At 50.1% G+C, this 22,017-nt stretch overlaps 1 protein-coding gene across 9 annotated transcripts in view; it reads right to left on the bottom strand.

The window, feature by feature from the left end:
- RBFOX3 (RNA binding fox-1 homolog 3) overlaps positions 1–22,017 on the bottom strand; it is a 3,087,537-nt gene that overhangs the window by 288,091 nt on the left and 2,777,429 nt on the right. Inside the window, exon 1 of one of the 9 annotated variants that reach the window (XM_069655211.1) lies at positions 11,842–13,187. The exons of 6 other annotated variants lie outside the window; for them this stretch is intronic. In XM_069655211.1, coding sequence (XP_069511312.1) covers positions 11,842–11,943 — 102 coding nt within the window. In that variant the 5' untranslated portion in view covers positions 11,944–13,187. Of the gene's footprint in view, positions 1–11,841; positions 13,188–22,017 lie in introns of those variants that run through there. 2 more of the 9 variants (XM_069655206.1, XM_069655207.1) reach the window with 2 other exon arrangements.

Here is a 22,017-nt window from a genome sequence, read left to right as displayed (position 1 = left end):
AATAATGGATGCATCGCTATCATATAAAACTCCAGGAAACAGGCAATGCTATGACACTGAGGGGATGAGGGCTTCCCAATATGCGTGCTCTACCTCTATAGTAGTGATTGCTTAGAGGGACGTGGACATTTCTAGGGGAGGAAGCGTGAATTCCTACTTCGGAATTCCCACCACCCGCGGTAGGGAATTACACTCCTGTGTTGTATCACGGGACGGGGTGCTGGGACCAAGGTGGGCTCTGCCTGACTAAAATTTGTGGGTGTGCTTCACCCCCTGAGTCTCTAAAAGAATGGACGCCTTCCATCCACACAACCGGGACCACTGGCAGTTATGCCTCGCGGATGCCCGCCACCCATTCCATCCACTTCTGCAGTATACGTGGCAGTCCTTTCGCCACAGCTGGGGTGCTGGGGCCAAGGTGGGCTCTGCCTGTCTGAAATGTGTAGGTGTGCGTCATCCCCTGAGTCTCTGAAAGAATGGACGCCTTCCATCCACACAACCAGGACCACTGGCAGTTATGCATCGCGGATGCCCGCCACCCATTCCATCCACTTCTGCAGTATACGTGGCAGGTATTTTGCCACCGCTGCCCACCACCTGAATGGCACCTAGGCCCTCCGATGGTCTTTTTAGGGCCCAACTTGATTATCCTCAGCATCCGAAGTATAACAGATGATGCCAGGGGTGGACTGGGAACCAAAAGTGGCCCTGTGAATCATTTTCTAAGTGGCTCCCTATTGCACATTTCCAGCAAGCCCGAGCCTTTTCCTATTCGAAAATGTGGAAATAACATAGGTAACCACTCAAAAAAGGCCCAGGGTTCAGGGGCCTACCGGGAAGTCTCCAGATTTCCCTATAGGCCGGTCCGCCCCTGGAAGACACACACACTTTTCTGTGGCAGGCACATTACCACACTGAGCAGTTTCACCAGTGAATACAGCTGCGTGTCCTCCGCCATGCTTCTTTCCTATACCTGCGCATATAGCAATCACGGTTCCGGTTTAAAGTGGCAGCCGGTCTCAACCCTCTGAGTTATCTAGAGAGAGGCGGGGACCTGATCAATTAGCAGCCTTTATAGATCAGTGGGTTGATGTGGCGAGGGGTACCTGATATTCCCGCCACCGCGGTACAGGCGTGCCTTGGGCTATTCTGGGGAATCTTAAACAGGTGGGGTCCCTGCACCGCCTGGGCTGCAAGGATGTCGGTTACACACCTGCATGACATGTATGCGGGCACACGTCTCATGCAGAAATCCAGGCCACAGGCCCCAGGCTGCATCCGCGGTGATGACGTCAGGGGGCCCCATATGAGGATGTGGATTCCAGAACAAGCTTCTTTTATTGGAGCAGTCCACGGCACCCGCCAGTGCACGAGCGCCCCCTGATGTTCCCCTCTTTCATTCGAATAAAAGAGGAGTGGCGTGCCGTAAAGGTGCAGTAAGCTGATAGTTTAAAACAAAACAAAAAAATACCCCTAATTGCTGTTTATTTTTTGCACCGTGTTTTTTTTTTAGGACACTCCGGCGTTTCCTGAGATGCGCCGTGCGAATGTTAAACTCATGCGCCCTTACTTGACACCCAGTGAGTGCATCCGCCATGTACAGCACTCAATGCTTCCCATCTAGGTTTGAGCTTCACAGAAAGTGCCTAATACTGGTGGTAGGTCACTTCTAAGAGCTCCCAACATTAGCAAATGATTACAATAAAGACGAAGGCGTGAAAACAATTTGCTCAAGATCACAGCATTGGTTGGGGGATTAAAAGGTGTTCTTGTGTTCATAAACTTTGATACTGCACTAGTCACCACTGTAGTGTTCATATGATGCCAATACTTGTCAGTACAGTGGCATATAGTGCCCTCACCCAGCGGTATCAAAGACCATGGTCTGTGTTACAAAGAAAAAGGGGGAAATGGTGAGTGGACAGGAGAACCAGGAGCAGGAAGACAGGATAAGAACTCGGGTCTTCTTGATGCAGAGTAAATATTGTAATCTTAAGAACACATGGCTGCCATTAGACCTATCTTCACCTCGGGCCGCATCTACACCACTAGACCACATCTACACCACTAGACCACATCTACACCTCTAGCTAGCATTGCATTACTACTTCACGTGTCTATTACTAGTCCACACCTCCATCACTAGACCACATCTCCACCTCTAGGTCACGTCTCCACCTAGAGACTGCATATATCATACTAGACAACATCTGTATCACTAGACCACATCTCCACCTCGAGACTGCATATGTCCTACTAGATGACATCTCTATCACTAGACCACATCTCCACCTCTAGATCACCTCTCCACCTCGAGACTGCATATGTGCTACTAGATGACCTCTCTATCACTAGACCACATCTCCACCACCTGACCACATTCTCCAATTAAAGACTACATTACACCACTAGAGTAAATGCCCATCACTAGACTACATCCCCAGAAGTATACCACTCGCTCCACCCCTAGACACTCCACTAGATAAGATCTGCACCACTAAATAATTATCTATACCTCTAGACTATGCTACACCACTAGACCACATCTCCAGCACTAGCCCATACGCCTACTACTACCCCACAATCTCCACGTCTAGACTACATTACACCATAAGAGTAGATTTCTATCACTAGACCATGCCCACGGCATAAGGCCAATAGCTCCACCGTTAGATGAAATCTTCACTCTGGAACTGATTTAAACCACTAGACCACATCTCCACCACAATATCTCCACCACTAGACCCCATCTCCACCACTAGACCAGAATCTGCTATTCTATACATCATCTCCCCTTGACCTGATGCTCAAAAGTTATTACATTATAATAATAATTTGCATTATCCTATGGCGTGATACAGTACATCAAATTACTGTAAGGCCTTGTACAGTGCATTGCATTATCATATGTCCTGATACGCACAATAAATAATATTATCCTGTACCCGCTACTCACAGTAAATCAAATGATCATGTGACCCGATATAGAACATCACATTATCCTCTGGCCCAATACTCACAATAAATCACATTATTATATGACTCAATACTCACAATAAATCATATTATCATGTGGCTCGATACTCACAATACATCCTATTCTCCTGTTGCCTGATACTCACAGTACATCTCATTATCCTGTGTCCTGATACTCACAGTACATCTCATTATCCTGTGTCCTGATACTCACAGTACATCTCATTATCCTCTGGCCCGGTACTCACAGTACATCTCATTATCCTCTGGCCCGGTACTCACAGTACATCTCATTTTCCTTATATTCTCCTGTTGCCTGATACTCACAGTACATCTCATTTTCCTGTGTCCTAATACAGTATATCTCATTATCCTCTGGCCCGACACTTACAATAAATCACATTATCCTGTGGCCCGATACTCACAGTATATCTCATTATCCTCTGGCCCGACACTTACAATAAATCACATTATCCCGTGGCCCGATACTCATAGTAATCAAATGATCATGTGGTCCGATATTCTGCGTACAGAACTTACATAGCTGTCTTCATTTGTATTTTTATGCGTTTATCTATGAATGGTTGCTATTAAATTTGTCAAAACGGTTCACCATAAAACGATTTGGAAGAATGCAATCTTGCCCCCCGATGCGCACTGTGCCACAGCAGACCCGCATGGGTATCCCGCAGAGGGAGGGGCCAGCGAGCAGGTCCCCAGGCCTGCAGCCGGACAGCCAGGCGACATGATGCCGGGCAAACCAAACTTAAGTGGAGTCACTTGCTCGCACGCACTCGCTAGGCAGCATGCACGCGCCTGGACCAGTATGGAGAAGTACGCAGCGCCTTGAGTTTATTACATAATAATAAAGCGCTGTGTATTCACAAGGGGGCGCTGCACAATATGAAACCAACCGTAGTCACCTGTAAACACAAGAAACGGGAGGGAACACATAATAGCATTCACTAGAAATAGCACGCGCGCCTCTGAGACATGGAATTGCACCAGAAGACTTCACAATCTGCCGCGAAGAGCGTCAGCAGAGCGATGTCTTGGCTGGACCGAGCGTGCGCCTCGTTTACGTAAAAGGCTTGAGTGGCGACTCCACGCCACCTTACGCAAAGCAGAGCCCCGCGTGTGCAGGGGTCGCCAGGTCGCTCGTGGACAAAAAAAACAGAAACCCGTTTTGACGTATTCGGCTGCTGCGAAGAACCATGAATAATGCGCGTGATATGGGGCTAACGTAGGCATTAGTGATCTGCGCGAGAAGGCCTCGAGCAAAGGGCCTCTGCGCGAGGGTACCCAGTCCCCGGCCCTTGACCTCTGGCCTATGTTCCGTGCTGCATTACCAGAAATGCAATCCCGCACCCGCCGTCTTCAAAGGAGTGGCAATAGAGTTCACTCTAACCCAAAACTGAAGCCCGACGGCCTCCTGACTATGGAGCCCAACAGGAGACCAACAGGCCGGCCCAGCCCGGACTCCTGCTTCTTCTCCTAAGACCATGGGGAGCAAGGAAAGAGCCCCTGTGCACCTCAGGGGCCAAACCCTGACTCCCGTCTATGGAGAGCAAGGGGGCGGTCCCTGCGCAGCTGCACGCGCGCGAGAAGCCAATGGAAAGGCGCGTGCTGCTGAGGAGGGCGCAGAGCTGCCGCTCTGCTGCTCAGGGTGCACCACGTGACCCTGGCCCAGGAGTACATTAAAGGGATTGGGTGAGCCGTTCTCTCTGCCCCAGGAGCATGGGGACATGGCCCGCGCCCCATCGCGAGTCCTCGCCTTAGGAGGAAGTGAGGGGTGCTGAGGGTGGGAAGCAGTGTCCGCGCCCGCCCCCTCCCCCCACACACATTACTACTGGCTGGAGGATGAGGATAAGGAGAGAGAGGGGTCCCCGCCCCTCCCCCCAACACATTACTACTGGCTGGAGGATGAGGATAAGGAGAGAGGGGTCCCCGCCCCCTCCCCCCAACACATTACTACTGGCTGGAGGATGAGGAGAGAGGGGTTGCCCCAGGATGGCGTGGCACTCGGAGCGACGCCACATGAGACAGAACTTCCGGGTTACCCTAGCATGGGTTAGTGGTAGCTGCGTAAACTACGATGGGAAGCAGTGTACCACGTCCGCCCCACCTCACACAGCCGCGGCTTTCCCATCGTTAAAGCACACGCATAAGAGGACGTGAATGTGTGTCTGTGAAGGCAGGGAACTGAGACTCCTCTGGGGGTGGGGGAGTCCGGGAGAGCAAGCTGACCGTGCCAGTAACTTTGGGACACAATGACATGTGGCAGCTGGGGAAAGAAAGTCATTTAGGGGTCGCCAGGGGTCTTCCTCGCTACCCCTGTGTTCTCCATTGCTACCCCTAAAATCTTTTTTTTTTTCACAAATTGAAGCTCCTGGGCTGTGGCCAGAGCCATGTGCCTCTTTGTTTCTGCTGTGGCTGCCTTTCTTGTGCAGGCTTCTTAAAAAATCAGGAGGCACCACAAGTCTACCACTTTGAGCAGTGACCCTAAATAAGAAAGAATAGGAATTAAAATGATTTGTCTTTCTGAAATTCTAAACAATAATTGCTAAACTCATTAAAGGTTTATTTCAGGCACACTACAGGGGGTGAGTCCCTGATTTATTCTGTTCTAAAACACCTCAAATTCACAATGCAGACAAAATACTCCAAAAAGCATTTAGAGTAGAATAAGCATCCATTTCGGACTATGTATTTTGCTTTTCACAAGTTGCAGTTATAGCATGTTTTTTTTCTGCCGATACATATGGTGATCCATTTTTGTATGAAATGTATATCACGTTACATTCATATTGTAACCATATTTTTCAGTGTACTTAGAAACAATGCTATGTGTGACCACTTCCTGTTTTGACAAGGGGTAAACAGTTGTGTTCCATCGCTTTGGGGTGGGGTCACATTACATCACTTCCTGTGATGTCATCAGGTGGTCAAGGGTCATGTGATGTCACTTCAGCTACCCTAGGCATTTTGGGGAAATAACGTCCCTGAGCTGGGGCCGCAACTGAGGGGGAGGCGAAGTGGGCTACACGGAAACCTCGTGGCATGGAATTACTAGTGTAAATAATGCATTGTCAGCAGTGAAGTACATGAGTGTTGCACATGGAAGATCCGGGGAGAGGTAGGGTGGCAGTGATGGTTCAGGCACTGGAGCAGGGGCAGGAAATGATGACCCAGGGGCCCCTAGTGCATGGGCACAGTGATGGTTGGGGCCCTGGAGCAGGGGCTGCAAATGATTGCATAGGGGCCCTAGTGCATGGGCACAGTGATGTTTCGGTCACTGGAGCAGGGGCTGCAAATGATTGCATAGGGGCCCTAGTGCATGGGCACAGTGATGTTTCGGTCACTGGAGCATGGGGTGCAAATGATGACCATGAGGCCCTAGTGCATGGGCACAGTGATGGTTCAGTCACTGGAGCAGGGGCTGCAAATGATGGTATAGGGACCCTAGTACCTAGGGTCCCTATACACTTTGATGGTTCAGGCACTGGAGCAGGGGCTGCAAATGATGGCATATGGGCCGTAGTGCATGGGCACTGTGTTGTTTTGGTCACTGGAGGAGGGGCTGCAAATGATGGTATAGGGACCCTAGTGCATGGGCACAGTGATGGTTTGGGCACTGGAGCAGGGACTGCAAATGGTGGTCAGGGGCCCTAGTGCATGGGCACAGTGTTATTTCGGTCACTGGAGCAGGGGCTGCAAATTATGGTGATGGGCTCCAAGTACATGGGCACAGTGATGGTTCGGGCACTGGAGCAGGGGCTGCAAATGATGGTATGGGGCCCCAAGTGCATGGACACAGTGTTGTTTTGGTCACTGGAGCGGGGGCTGCAAATGATGGTGATGGGGTCCTAGTACATGGGCGCAGTGATGGTTCGGGCACTGGAGCAGGGGCTGCAAATGATGGTATCGGGGTCCTAGTGCATGGGCGCATTGATGGTACGGGCACTGGAGCAGGTCCTGAAAATGATGGTATGGGAGTCCTAGTGCATGGACACAGTGATGTTATGGGCACTGGAGCAGGGGCTGCAAATGATGGTATGGGGTCCTAGTGCATGGACACAGTGATGGTATGGGCACTGGAGCAGGGGCTGCAAATGATGGTCAGGGGCCCTAGTGCATGGGCACAGTGTTGTTTCGGTCACTGGAGTGGGGGCTGCAAATGATGGCGATGGGGGTCCTAGTGCATGGACACAGTGATGGTATGGGCACTGGAGCAGGGGCTGCAAATGATGGCGATGGGGTCCTAGTACATGGGCACAGTGATGGTTTGGGCACTGGAGCAGGGGCTGCAAATTATGGTATGGGGTCCTAGTGCATGGGCGCAGTGATGGTACGGGCACTGGAGCAGGGGCTGCAAATGATGGTCAGGGGCCCTAGTGCATGGGCACAGTGTTGTTTCGGTCACTGGAGCAGGGGCTGCAAATGATGGCGATGGGGTCCTAGTACATGAGCACAATGATGGTTCGGGCACTGGAGCAGGGGCTGCAAATGATGGTCAGGGACCCTAGTGCATGGGCACAGTGTTGTTTCGGTCACTGGAGCAGGGGCTGCAAATGATGGTATGGGGGTCCTAGTGCATGGGCGTAGTGATGGTTCTGGCAATGGAGCAGGGGCTGCAAATGATGGTATGGGGGTCCTAGTGCATGGGCGCAGTGATGGTTCAGTCACTGGAGCAGGGGCTGCAAATGATGGTATCGGGGTCCTAGTACATGGGCACAGTGATGGTTCGGGCACTGGAGCAGGGGCTGCAAATGATGGTGTGGGTGTCCTAGTACATGGGCGCAGTGATGGTATTGGCACTGGAGCAGGGGCTGCAAATGATGGTCAGGGGCCCTAGTGCATGGGCACATTGTTGTTTCAGTCACTGGAGCAGGGGCTACAAATGATGGCGATGGGGTCCTAGTACATGGGCACAGTGATGGTTCGGGCACTGGAGCAGGGGCTGAAAATTATGGTATGGGGGTCCTAGTGCATGGGCGCAGTGATGGTACGGGCACTGGAGCAGGGGCCACAAATGATGGTATGGGGGTCCTAGTGCATGGGCGCAGTGATGGTTCTGGCAATGGAGCAGGGGCTGCAAATGATGGTATGGGGGTCCTAGTGCATGGGCGCAGTGATGGTTCAGGCTCTGGAGCAGGGGCTACAAATGATGGTCAGGGGCCCTAGTGCATGGGCACAGTGTTGTTTTGGTCACTGGAGCGGGGGCTGCAAATGATGGTATGGGGGTCCTAGTACATGGGCACAGTGATGGTTCGGGCACTGGAGCAGGGGCTGCAAATGATGGTCAGGGACCCTAGTGCTTGGGCACAGTGTTGTTTCGGTCACTGGAGCAGGGGCTGCAAATGATGGTATGGGGGTCCTAGTGCATGGGCGCAGTGATGGTTCTGGCAATGGAGCAGGGGCTGCAAATGATGGTATGGGGGTCCTAGTGCATGGGTGCAGTGATGGTTCAGTCACTGGAGCAGGGGCTGCAAATGATGGTATCGGGGTCCTAGTACATGGGCACAGTGATGGTTCGGGCACTGGAGCAGGGGCTGCAAATGATGGTGTGGGTGTCCTAGTACATGGGCGCAGTGATGGTATTGGCACTGGAGCAGGGCTGCAAATGATGGTTAGGGGCCCTAGTGCATGGGCACATTGTTGTTTCAGTCACTGGAGCAGGGGCTGCAAATGATGGCGATGGGGTCCTAGTACATGGGCACAGTGATGGTTCGGGCACTGGAGCAGGGGCTGAAAATTATGGTATGGGGTCCTAGTGCATGGACGCAGTGATGGTACGGGCACTGGAGCAGGGGCCGCAAATGATGGTATGGGGGTCCTAGTGCATGGGCGCAGTGATGGTTCTGGCAATGGAGCAGGGGCTGCAAATGATGGTATGGGGGTCCTAGTGCATGGGCGCAGTGATGGTTCAGGCTCTGGAGCAGGGGCTACAAATGATGGTCAGGGGCCCTAGTGCATGGGCACAGTGTTGTTTTGGTCACTGGAGCGGGGGCTGCAAATGATGGCGATGGGATCCTAGTACATGGGCACAGTGATGGTTCGGGCACTGGAGCAGGGGATGGAAAGGATGGTATGGGGGTCCTAGTGCATGGGCGCAGTGATGGTTCGGGCACTGGAGCAGGGGATGGAAAGGATGGTATGGGGGTCCTAGTGCATGGGCGCAGTGATGGTTCGGGCACTGGAGCAGAGGTGGATACTGATGGTTAAGTGGGTCCTAGTATGGACGTGGGTGCATGGTGGCCCCTGCACCAGAGGAGGGGTGGGTAACGCTGAACTAGGGGTCCTGGTATGTATACAGGCACAGTATGGTTCATGCAGGGGTGGAGAACGATAGCATGAGGTTCCCGGTACATGAGCACAGTGACGGTCCCTACACCAGAGCAGGGGTATGGAACGCTGGGCGAAGGGTCCTACTATGTACACTTGCACAGTGATGGCCCCATGCAAAAGACAAGGGGTGGGGAACGATGACTGAGGAGCTCAAGCATTTACGGGAGCACCGTGGCGAGAGGTTCCTAATATAGGCATGGGCCCACTGATGGTCGCTACCCCAGAGCGGGCGCGGGGAGCGATGACCTAAGGGTTCCAGTACATCAGTGCTAGTCCCTGCACCAGAGTAGAGGTGGGGGATGCTGATCTAGGGGTCCTAGAACACGAGTACAGTGGTGGTCCCTGCACCAGAGTACAGGTGGGGGATGCTGATCTAGGGGTCCTAGAAAATGAGTACAGTGATGGCCCCTGCATCAGAGTAGAGGTGGGGAATGCTGATCTAGGGGTCCTAGAAAATGAGTACAGTGGTGGTCCCTGCACCAGAGTACAGGTGGGGGATGCTGATCTAGGGGTCCTAGAAAATGAGTACAGTGGTGGTCCCTGCACCAGAGTACAGGTGGGGGATGCTGATCTAGGGGTCCCAGAACACGAGTACAGTGATGGTACCTACACCAGAGCAGGCACAGGGAACGATGAACCTGGGGTCCTAGAACCCGAGTACAGTGGTGGTCCCCGCATCAGAGTAGAGGTGGGGGATGCTGATCTAGGGGTCCTAGAAAATGAGTACAGTGGTGGTCCCTGCACCAGAGTACAGGTGGGGGATGCTGATCTAAGGGTCCTAGAACACGAGTACAGTGATGGTACCTACACCAGAGCAGGCACAGGGAACGATGAACCAGGGGTCCTAGAACACGAGTACAGTGATGGTCCCTGCACCAGAGTAGAGGTGGGGGATGCTGATCTAGGGGTCTTAGAACATGAGTACAGTGGTGGTCCCTGCACCAGAGTAGAGGTGGGGATGCTTATCTAGGGGTCCTAGAACACGAGTACAGTGGTGGTCCCTACACCAGAGTAGAGGTAGGGGATGTTGATCTAGGGGTCTTAGAACATGAGTACAGTGGTGGTCCCTGCACCAGAGTAGAGGTGGGGATGCTTATCTAGGGGTCCTAGAACATGAGTACAGTGGTGGTCCCTACACCAGAGTAGAGGTGGGGGATGTTGATCTAGGGGTCCTGGAACATGAGTACAGTGGTGGTCCCTGCACCAGAGTAGAGGTGGGGGATGCTGATCTAGGGGTCCTAGAACATGAGTACAGTGGTGGTCCCTGCACCAGAGTAGAGGTGGGGGATGCTGATCTAGGGGTCCTAGAACACGCGTACAGTGGTGGTCCCTGCACCAGAGTAGAGGTGGGGATGCTTATCTAGGGGTCCTAGAACATGAGTACAGTGGTGGTCCCTACACCAGAGTAGAGGTGGGGGATGTTGATCTAGGGGTCTTAGAACATGAGTACAGTGGTGGTCCCTGCACCAGAGTAGAGGTGGGGGATGCTGATCTAGGGGTCCTAGAACATGAGTACAGTGGTGGTCCCTGCACCAGAGCAGAGGTGGGGGATGCTGATCTAGGGGTCCTAGAACACGCGTACAGTGGTGGTCCCTGCACCAGAGTAGAGGTGGGGATGCTTATCTAGGGGTCCTAGAACATGAGTACAGTGGTGGTCCCTACACCAGAGTAGAGGTGGGGGATGTTGATCTAGGGGTCTTAGAACATGAGTACAGTGGTGGTCCCTGCACCAGAGTAGAGGTGGGGGATGCTGATCTAGGGGTCCTAGAACATGAGTACAGTGGTGGTCCCTGCACCAGAGCAGAGGTGGGGGATGCTGATCTAGGGGTCCTAGAACACGCGTACAGTGGTGGTCCCTACCCCAGAGCAGGGGCGGGGAATGATGAACCAGGGGTTCCAGTACATCAGTGGTGGTCCCTGCACCAGGCTAGAGGTTTGGGATGTTGATCTAGGGGTCCTAGAACACGAGTACAGTGGTGGTCCCTACCCCAGAGTAGAGGTGGGGGATGTTGATCTGGGGGTCCTAGAACACGAGTACAGTGGTGGTCCTTACACCAGAGTAGAGGTGGGGGATGCTGACCTACGGGTCCTAGAACACGAGTAAAATGATGGTCCCTACACCAGAGCAGGGGCAGGTAACGATGAACCAGGGGTCCTAGACCAGAGCAGAGTGATGCTCCCTACCCCAGAGCAGGGGCGGGGAACGATGGCCTGGGGTACGTAGTATTGACTCGGGTATAGTGATGGCCCCTGCACTAGAGAATGATGCCCTCCGAGTTTTGCGTAAGTTTCCTGGGCACAGCAAGGTTCTGCATGCCAGTTCCTGGGCCATAGTACCCGGAGCACGGGTTGGACACGATGCTCCAAAGGGTCTTAGTGCAGCAGTAAGTACAGCGATGGTCCCTGCCCCGCAGCAGGGGTTGGGCATAACGCCCAGGGCAGGGGGGTCGGGAGCATGAGTGTAGCAGGGGCAATGGGGTACTTTCACACTCAACAGTTGATGGGAGAAGCTCTTACCTGCTGCAGGTACAGGAAGGTGGGCGCACAGGCCATGGAGTGAGGCAGCATGCCTGGGTTGGGCAGCAGAAGGCAGCCCGAGTTGGCCATGGAGCACAGCATGTAGGAACGGTGCCCAGGCAGCGACGCTGGCTTCCGCCGGTGCCTCTCCTCCCGCAGGATGACCGCAGAGCGGCTGCGCTCGCCAGTGGTGTGCGCCGCTCTCTGCCACGCTCCGCTGCGCCTCGCTCCTCTACCAGCGAGCCATGGCGGGCTCGATTCCTTCTCAGCCCCCTCGACCAGCGTCCTCCGCTCCACTGCCAGGGAAACGACGAGCTGATGCCCAGCAAGCAGCCTGTGGACCCGGCGCCCCTTCGCGCAACCCTGCGCTCAGCCGCTGGACTCAGTGGTCAGTTACGCACCCAGCACCCATCTGTGGGCACAGCAGCAGTCACTGGACCCGGATCCCAGATGCTGCCGTCGGGCTCTGGGGCCAACGCTCTGTCTGTTTACCCAACCGGACTTACCACTAAGGCAGAGGACCCGGGGTCGGTCCGCCGGACCGCGTGTTCAATGGATGGACGGCGCCAGGAGACTACAGGACCAGTGACAAGTCTACCCACCCACGGCAAAAAGTACAACCCCAGTGTGCAGTGTACGAGCGCCCAGTCTGCAAACTGACTGTTCACCCTCTGGACCCAAAGGCCAGTCTGTCAGTGACTATAGACCCAGCAGCTACTCTGCGGGCTCTATGCCCAGCCCACGGACCCACTTTTGAAAGCCAGCAGCCAGCTCGCAGACAGGCTGCTCGGGCTTTTAAGCTAGTGTCCAGTCTATGCACCCGGAGCTCAGTCCAGGGACCTGGCGCCCATTCTCCGGACAGCGCACTAGTGCCTAGTTTGCAGACCCAGCGCTTCGTCTATGGAGCCAGAACCAGTCTAGGGACCCTGCGCCAAGCCTACAGATCCGGAGCCCAGTCTATACAGTCCATGGGGTGAACATCCAGTCTGCGGTCCCAGCCCCCGGGATGGAGTACCCAGTCTACGAGGTCAGGCTACGGAGCGTGCGCTAAGTCTAGCGTGTCCTCTTTGTGGGTCTTGCGCCCGTCTGTGGACCCAGCTCCCAGCCAAGACTCCTCGCAATTGGTCTAGAGAGCCAGCGCCTAGTGTGCCGATGCTGCGCCCGGCCTGCGGTATCCTCGCCCGGCGTGCCCGCCGATCCTACACCCGGGTCTGCGGACTGGCTGGCACACGGTGTGTCCGGTGCGATGACTGGGCGGAGGCGCGCGCGCGCGTATGTGTGTGTGTGTGTGTGTATGAGCGCGCCGCGAGTGAGTACAAGGGAAGGGGTGTGGAGCGCAGGGAGGGGGGAATCCCCCGTGTATTCAAACATCAAACAGAGCACTGTATAAAATGAACAGAATCTGTAATGACACGAGAACAGCTGATCCTGCATTTAACCCCCTCGGCGCCGCGGCGCACGCATGCTCCGTGCGCAGCCGCTCCGCCCGTCTCCCTCGTCTCTGTAGCCCGCCCACACCCTCCCTCCAACAGCACGCCTTCATCGGCTCTCTCTCCGCCCACCCCGGCCGGCACCCCGTCTTCCCTTCTCCCGAGCCCCAAATGCACGTGCCGGAGAGGACTATGCACAGCACGCACGCCACGAAGGCCATGCTCAGCGGGTTAATGTGCCTGTCGTGGAAACACAGGCTCCAACCCCATCTCTCCAGATACGTATGTGTCTGCGGACGAGTTCGGTGTAAAAGCCGCAGAGCACATGTTATGGCCCAGTAAATGCACTCAGACACGCCCCATTCACCGGCTATTTAATTGGGCGATTCCCGTGAATAACAGATTTTTAACAACCCATAAAAAAGACATGTTTTGCGAAATAAACCGGGTATCGATGTTGCGACATTCTGGTGACATTTCCCCAATATTCCACTTCCGGCCTCGTGGCGCTGTGTGCGCCCCGAGTCGTTTGGGATCAGTATAGCGAGGTCAGAATACACAATACCCGTTATTGTGAACGCCTCGACATTCACACACATGCCAAGCAGTCATTGTTTCGTTTCCTCTGTGTCCTCTGGAGCACCCCTTAGCTTCCGTCCCAATTCCTGTAGATCTCTTGCAATTTACACGCTGGCCTCCCAGGGACCTGCCCTCCCCCCAGGCTACATACTGCTAGTGCATAGAAGCCGGGGGCTGTGCTCTGGATAGAGTACCGCGCCTCGGCCGCATTGTCATGAACCGGAGGGAGAGGGGCGACACCCTCCACGGGGCCCTGCCCCCTCGCGCTCACCCACATACCCTCACTCCCCTACCCGAGGGTCCCCCACGTCCTCTGAGGTCACTGGCCGCCCGTGGAATGGGGAGAGTTCAAGAGAGGATGGCTCTTTTGAAAGGCTGGGAGGGTTGGGGTAGCGCCAGTTGCAGCTGAGGGATTTTTTTTATTTATTTAGTGTGATATAGTTTACATTTCAAACTTTCCACTCATTTCTAGAGCACAATAAGACAGATCGTATAAAGCTAACGTATTGCATCAAATGCGCGCATGCGTCCAGTAGAAATATAATTGCATACAATAACATGAATATAAAGATATTGCGCAATTTATGTGAAGTGCTTTTACGGTCGCAATTTTTGCAGTACAAAGGGACTTTGCACAGCAAAAATACACTTTGCACAGTTCCATGAATCAAGGTGTGTGTTGGCACTGCAAAGTGACTTTGCACCACCAGTGAAAAGCCACTTTGCACAGTGCAAAACATTACATGAATCAGGCCCACCTCTAATCCAGAGTACCCTTAGTAGCTTTTCAACTCTGCTGCATCATGGTGAGAGGAGATCCAATCAAACTGGCTTTAGAGATGTATTCCTCCTTAAGAACGTGAAGACCTTTCCCCCAATCCTGCACCCACCCTACATCTCGAAAATATGACTGGCTGGTTCTCCTGAACAGTACAGCTGTTTTACATCTGGAGCAATTAAAAGCTTTGGCTAACAGCACCAATAGGGGCCACACATGATTCATAATTCGTCATAGACTTCATATACAAGAGGCCCCTGTTGATGAGGACATGTGTGTACAAAGATCTTCTGGATTCTATTGGGATTTCTAGAGAGACACCAAGAATGCGCCCCCATTGCCTCGCCTTCACACAGTCAAACCTCGTGTTTCCCAATGCTAGCTTCCAGTCCGTACACCACAGTGCCCCAGTCATTTTTCATAGTGGTGGCCTGTCCCGGCCCAGCCGAAGTTGCATTCATTGAGAGGGAGGCCAGCCTTTTATAAGGCCCTTGGTTGCGGAAGCTCTGCTTATAATTATTATAATTGTTCTTTTGTAACATGCTTAATACCAGCAAGCGGTTTCTAAGCTGGGGATCGGGATTCGATCCTGTGTTACTCTGCGTTGTCTTACTTCCAAGACAAATGCCTTGCCCCTGAGCTATCCTTCCTTCCCAATATATATAGGCCAATAAAATTCCCTTAAGGATGTTTCTGGCAGTTCTGGTTTCAAACCTCTTCATGACCACATCACATTATAGACTTGCTAGTTTTGGAAGCGACGAGCCCCAGATACCCTCGCTTTGTATTAACCGCATGTCCCAGGTAGGTGTCGGAGCCCATTTGTTCAATATGCCCCATCCTAATATTATTTGTCAAAGGGGGACGTTTGATAGCACCAATCCACATGGATATAGTTTAATTTAAATTTATTTGCAGGTCATTTGCTTAGCATACTTGCATAGTTTCAGAGCACTGCACTTAATGACAATAGAGGACACTGCCATTTGTACATGCCATCCAAACCATGTGTCCATCACCAAGTTTGGGCGGAAAGTTTTCAAGCTTTGCCAGCTCTTCAAGCAAGTCAGCCATGTACAGTTTGAATAGCATGTGGGAAATCACACAGAATTGTTTTAAACCTCTACTAGTAACCATTTCTTAAGTCATGGTCCCTAGGATATTCAGCCTGACCTGGACACGGGTGCCCATGTGTAATTGGGCTATAATTGAGATCAACGCCTCCGGCAGTGCCAACATCCTCAGTATGGTCAATAACATACTGCAGTTAATGGCATCAAACACCTAGGCATCTTACAGATTTGTGGACCCCAATGCTCGTTCTGTACAACCCCAGCTTGTTTTCTTTGCCCAACTTAACATACACCATTTGTTTCCATTTTATCTAAGCGCGCTCCTTCCCTAAAGTTGGAAAAGGCGGCCCTGTGCAGAGCAAGCCAGAATGTGCTCAGCTGCATGTATTCCTCTGGAATAGAGCCACCAAAAGTTGCAAAAGCCTGTGTGTCCCTTTGAAGCGCAGGTATAGCCACAGGTGATGATACACCGTCCCAGAGTACACCTGCCGGTCTGAACTATAATCCTCAAACCACAGTGCCACTAGGCATGCGCTCTATAAGATAATTGCTGGATGCAGGCTTACACCCACCATATTGCGAACAATTTGTAGCATGAAAAGACAGCCCCAGAGTGACAGAGTTGGAGAGGCCATGCTAGGCCCCATTGTGAGATTGAAGATGGCTAAGTGTGGAGATCGATTGAAATATAAAAGCCAGTGCAAAATAGTGATTTCGACATAAAGCCTAGTGAATGAGCTAGAATGGGCCTCCCTCCATTTTGATAGAATCTACTGGCACTCAGATGAAGACTAAAGTGACTTAGAACTGCAATATTGTTAACTGCGTCCAATGGTTTCCAAGGACATGTGTCACTGCAGATGCTGATTTCATGTAAAGGCACATGTGACAGATTTAAGGCTGCAGAAGAGCACATGGAAGGAAACAAATACATCTGAAATACTGTTCATTTGGAAGCTAAAAAGGTGGAATGATGCCTTACATTTAAGAAATAAAGTCGAATGACAAATTGCCTTCATGAGGAATAAAGAGACTTAATTTCAGCACATAAAATGACAACATTTCTATGGGAAGGCCTATTTTGTTTTAGCATACATGAACACTGCTTTCTTATGTAACTACGACCTATTTATGTGACGAATACCAAGAGTGAACTTATTTCTGTTTATACAGTATATAAAGCAAGATTATATTGTGAACAACAGGCCCTGGTGTAGTATTGAAAGTTATATGTACACAGTGGGTACATGTGATATACTAGCCTTTCAGCATTGTGAACTGCAACTTGTTTTTCTCTCTGAGCTGAAAATTTGACCTCAAGACCTTTGGGGCTGGGTTTATCAAGGAAACAGGCTTGGAGCTTCAGTTAAAAATACAAGAAATGTTGCAAGAGAGATTGGAACTTTGGTGATACAGATAACATGACCAACTGAAATGACCTTTAAGGTCAGGTTACCCATTAATGGTGCATTAGCCATGTGCAAAGCCCTTTGGAGCTCAGGAGAAGAGGGTAGAATAAACTTTGGCCCAAGCAGATGCTGGTCACATGTTTAAGGAGGAATAGAAACCTAAGAATTGTTGGGGGCCATAATAGTGAAACTGGGAGCACCTATTAAGCAGTGGATTGATTAAACATTGAATATGTTTTTTCGAATAAAAAGTGCCTCATCAAGCCCATCCTGGGTTAATTTTAAAGGGGATAAAAAGCCAGTTAGGGCCGTGTAAAATGACATTCTTGTGAGGTACATAACTTAAGTCATGATCAAAATTATGATTCTGGCCTTTTCATACATCTGAGGTATTGGAAATATTGAGAGAATGATGGACGGTGGAATTAATGTTGGATGCATGTAATGTCAGAGTTGTAACTATTATGGCACAGCTACAAAGCTTGAAAAACTGTGTCTCTGCCCGGGAAGGGCGTGCCTAAATAAAATGAGTATTTTCTGATTCACCATAACATGGATAATTAGAAAATATCTAGATTTATGTAGTTACCTGAAAAATGAGCATAGGTGCCATATTGTTAGATTTTCAGAACCCACATTGTTGAAACCCACCTGTAATTTGATGCAACAAATCTTTCTCCCCCCTCAGCCTACATCTTACATACCTCGCAACTCCTGGTCCTATCAGCAGCCAGTGGGTGTCTTGGTGAGAGATGAAGGGAGAGTGCTAGCCAATCCTTACTCTGGGAATTATGATAATGTAGGAGTGTCATCAGCCCTATAAGAGGTCAATTTTGCATCAGAACAAGGGTTTCCCTTTTTAGTCCTGTAGATAGTCTACTGTCGGACACTTGCGAGGAACAACTAGCAGAGAGGCCTCAATCCTTTCATTGGAGACAGTGGCAGGGACATGTAGAAGCTAGCTGGGACCTCCAATCAGAGGAGCCAGAGTTAGCCTGGATGCAGGAGAAAATCCTTGATGAAGCCCTTGACCAGATCTGCGTTGCCCTCAGAGGAGCTCTGCTATTTTCCCCTGACCAAGGCCTCTCATTTATGTAGACAAATTCAAACACCATCAGTTGTGTGGGGAGCAACCTGATCTTACCCCTTTCCATTAGTAGGTAAGGGGGGTGAAACTGGGTAGCCCTTTGGAACATTTTATTAAATCCAATCAAAATTAATTCCACTATAGAAAATCACCGTATACATTTAAATTAAATTGTGTTGGGAACAGCCCGCCTTAATCCTTCCCATTAAATTGTGTGGGGGGGGGAGCTGTGTAGATCCTTAGCACATTGAATTTAAGTTAAATCAATTAATTCCCATATAGAAAATCATGGGATGAGTATTGTTAGAGTTTGAAACTAACAAAGTTCATGCCCAGTGTGTTAGAGCCAGTACAGACAATAAAGACTTATGTGACTGTTCTTCTGAAACCCCACACTTCTGTCCAGAAGATGGGTCCTGAATCCCAAAAGAAGTGATCCTAAAACGCTATCTTTCAAGTGAATTTAGAGGGTGCAAAACAAAATTCCCTATTTATCCCCTTGCATCCCAAACCAGAATTACCAAGCATTACATCTCAATTGTATGTGAGGGTGCAAAACGAGATTCTCCATTTATTCCCTTGCATCCCAAACCAGAATGACCAAGCATTGCTTCTCATTTGAATGTGTATTGAAAAAGGATTTCCCAATTTGAGTTCTTTTTCCCAACCTTGCCTTTCAAATAAAAGCCTAAAACATGATTTCCCCATTTGAATTCCCTTTCCACTCCTCTGTTTTCAAATAAAAGGCAAAATGATTTTTCCAGTGTATTGTAAATGTTTTCTACTGGTTAATTTGGAATTAAATCTGATGTAAGTTGTGACTGCAGATTTCAAAACTGTACCTGCGTTGATTTAATAACAGAAAGTAGTGCTACAGCATTGGTGGTTGATGCAGGTTGCTAGTCTCCTTTGTCAAACCTTAAATAAGTATATATATATTCCTACTGTACACCGGCCTGGTTCCTAGCTCATTGGGGCTATAGAGGGTATTTGTTGGGATGGTGCGAGACGGGTTGGAGGCCTCACTGAAGTTGAATCTGTATAAGAGCTTCGGGTGCGCCAGCTTGCTTGGGGGGGAACTCTCTGAGTTGAGTGGGACCACCTGATTAATCGAGACAAAGCGGGGGGCTTGTGGCCGGGATTTGTTTGAGAGTCTTCACTTGTGACAGTGCTGTGCAACTATTCATTTGGGTGTATTTGCATTGCAATGGATGGAAAGCTGTGCAGCAATGTGAAGATACATTTTATTGTATAAATAAAATAGTGTTGATTTTAAATTGTCATTGTGAGTGGAAACTAAGCAGGAACATGGTTGTGGATTTTGCACTTGCACAGTGAAGGTTGTAGAACACGTTTTGCAATGAGCACCATAGAAATTAATTTGGCCAGGAAGCGCCTCCTATCTAAACTATTAATTAAAGGTGAATGGGTAGAGAATGCCGCATGCTAGAAGGCCGTGGGCTGCTAGTGTGCTTTACAAATACAAATAAATAAAAGGATGCAGGAGGTTTCCTCTGCAAATGTTGATATGTGGCAGGATAATGGGCTTTTACATCAGGGCAAGAAAAATATTTACATGACACAGACCAGCAAAGATGAACACATTAAAATGGCTCAGCTCACAGCAACACAAGAGACCTCTAGAGTGGAATGGTGGGTATGCCAGCAAGTTGTACCCCAGGAGGCCGAATTGATGAATTTGTGGTTTATGGATCATGTTTAACTTGGTTTTATTTTGTGTATTTAAGTGAAAGTTTTTTTTGTAAACCAAACACTAATACATAAATAAAAATAAATATATGCATTTTCATATGCTCGTCATGGAAGAAAGACACCAGGATAGTTTGGCTTCTGTGCAAAAGCAGGCTGAGTTTTTGAATCAAGCCCAGAAAGAGCTGAAACAATTATAAGTAAAAGCGCAACAGAGCCAAAATTCAGAGTCAAAATTCTAAAATATTATTCAACAGCTAAAAGATGGGTTAGCGACACAACAGCAAGCGAATGCTCAACTTTCTTCACTGCATGGGGAGTATCAAGAATGTGTTGAAAATCTGAGCGCAAGTCAACACAAATTAAATGAGCAGGTTGTTCATAATAGAGCCTGCTTAGAGGACATTTTCACATTTCAAGCACAGGTTAAACAACTGAAAGCTGAACACAGCCAGTTAATTATTAAGGGGGTTGATCCTCAGGGTGAGGTCGATCACATGCACCAAGATCTGAACATCCTGAAACAGCAGAGAGAGCAATTGAGGGAAGAAAATTACAAATTAAGTCAAGATAATAGTGCCCTGTTTCAGGAAGTGCGTCGGTTAAGGGTGGACATGGAGAAAAGTGAGTTATGTTCGCAGGAACTGACTGACATGAGGCTAGAAAATGAAAAGTTAAGGGAAAATTTGAGGCACGGAGCAGTTGACATAGAGCAGGCAGCACAGGTCAAAATTGCGAATGAAAGGAGATTAGTCTCTGGAAAAAGAAGCGCTCTGAATATGCCCAGACAATACAAGCCTCACAGAAGGAAAATGAGTCACATTGTGAAGACAAGGAACTGAGAGACCGGTTAATGGCACAAAATAAAGTGCTAGAAGCCACTCAAGCACTGGTGTCAGAATTGAAAACTCTGGCCTCTGCATATCACCAAGAGATAGGGACTGAGAAAAACAAATGTGAGCAGTTGTAAATTGAAGTAGGCAAATACAAACAGGATTTGAGGCACTTCCACTAGTCAGGGTATGGAAAAGCACTCTCCAATTACGGAGTATAGACATATTTACCAGGGACCTCAAGCCAACTGTCCACTTCATATGTACAGTGTGCAGCTGACTTCATACCTGCCAGTTTTCAAGAACAGGGAAACATGAGGCAGCTGGACTCGAGCAGGCATGGTCAAAATGAGCCAGAAGGCCAGTCCTTATCAGATATGGATGAATATTCATCTCTTACAAGTAGAATGGAAGGTGGCCGGACCGGTGGCCTGTGTTGGTTTACAAATACCCTGGCAGGTACTTCTGACCAGTAGGGCTCCTCTGATGAAAAGATCAGGGAGTTGGATGGACTGGCAGAAAATGAAGTTACAAAGGGACCACCTGGTCTGCTTTGCAGAAAAAGAAGGACTAGAGTTTAGGCCTCAAAATAGTATTTTTGAAAACCTCCACACATTCAGGGAGGTGGGGGGAATTTGCCACTGTACCTGGAAGGAGGGATGAGGCGTAAGAGTAATTCCCTGTGTGAAATGGAGAGTACACAAGAAATGACCCAGAGAGCCCACATCACCACAGGGGAGGAGAGTCCAGATCCTGTCGTTCTGGGAGGGATTCCCAGTCTCATAGAGGTAGGGAGCGCCTAGAGGACAGGAATGGTCCACCAATAGCAGCTGCACTGAGTCAGATGGTGAGTGGACTCAGGTGCAGCAGAAAAGAAAGTCTGCCAAACAGAAGAGAGGTCTTGTGAAAGACCCAATTCGGCAGATAAAGGTCATAAAGAGCTTTATCAATCCCTACCATAAAAACGCCAAATACTCAGTATGGGAGCATCTAAAACCTTATGATGACTTCATTTGGTATCAAGAATTATAAAAATTCCATGGAGTTCGTCAAATGGACATTTTCTCCTGAATACTCCAGCTTCTTTGCAGGGCTGGAGGACCTACAAGGCGGCCATTCTAAAACACTTTTCCATTCATAGGAACCTGCAGAAGGCCCGCAAGGTGGTATACAACCTGCAGCGTGGGGAAGACCAAGCGCCTAGAGAGTTCGTGCAGGACCTGAAGCAAGCATTTGCAAAGACCTCTAGGTGGGTGGACACCAATAGTCGGGAGATC

This window comes from Ambystoma mexicanum, chromosome 3q (assembly GCF_040938575.1).
Source record: "Ambystoma mexicanum isolate Mex_15411 chromosome 3q, UKY_AmexF1_1, whole genome shotgun sequence".
NCBI classification, from domain to species: domain Eukaryota; kingdom Metazoa; phylum Chordata; class Amphibia; order Caudata; family Ambystomatidae; genus Ambystoma; species Ambystoma mexicanum.
This window is presented reverse-complemented; position numbering and strand designations above follow the sequence as displayed.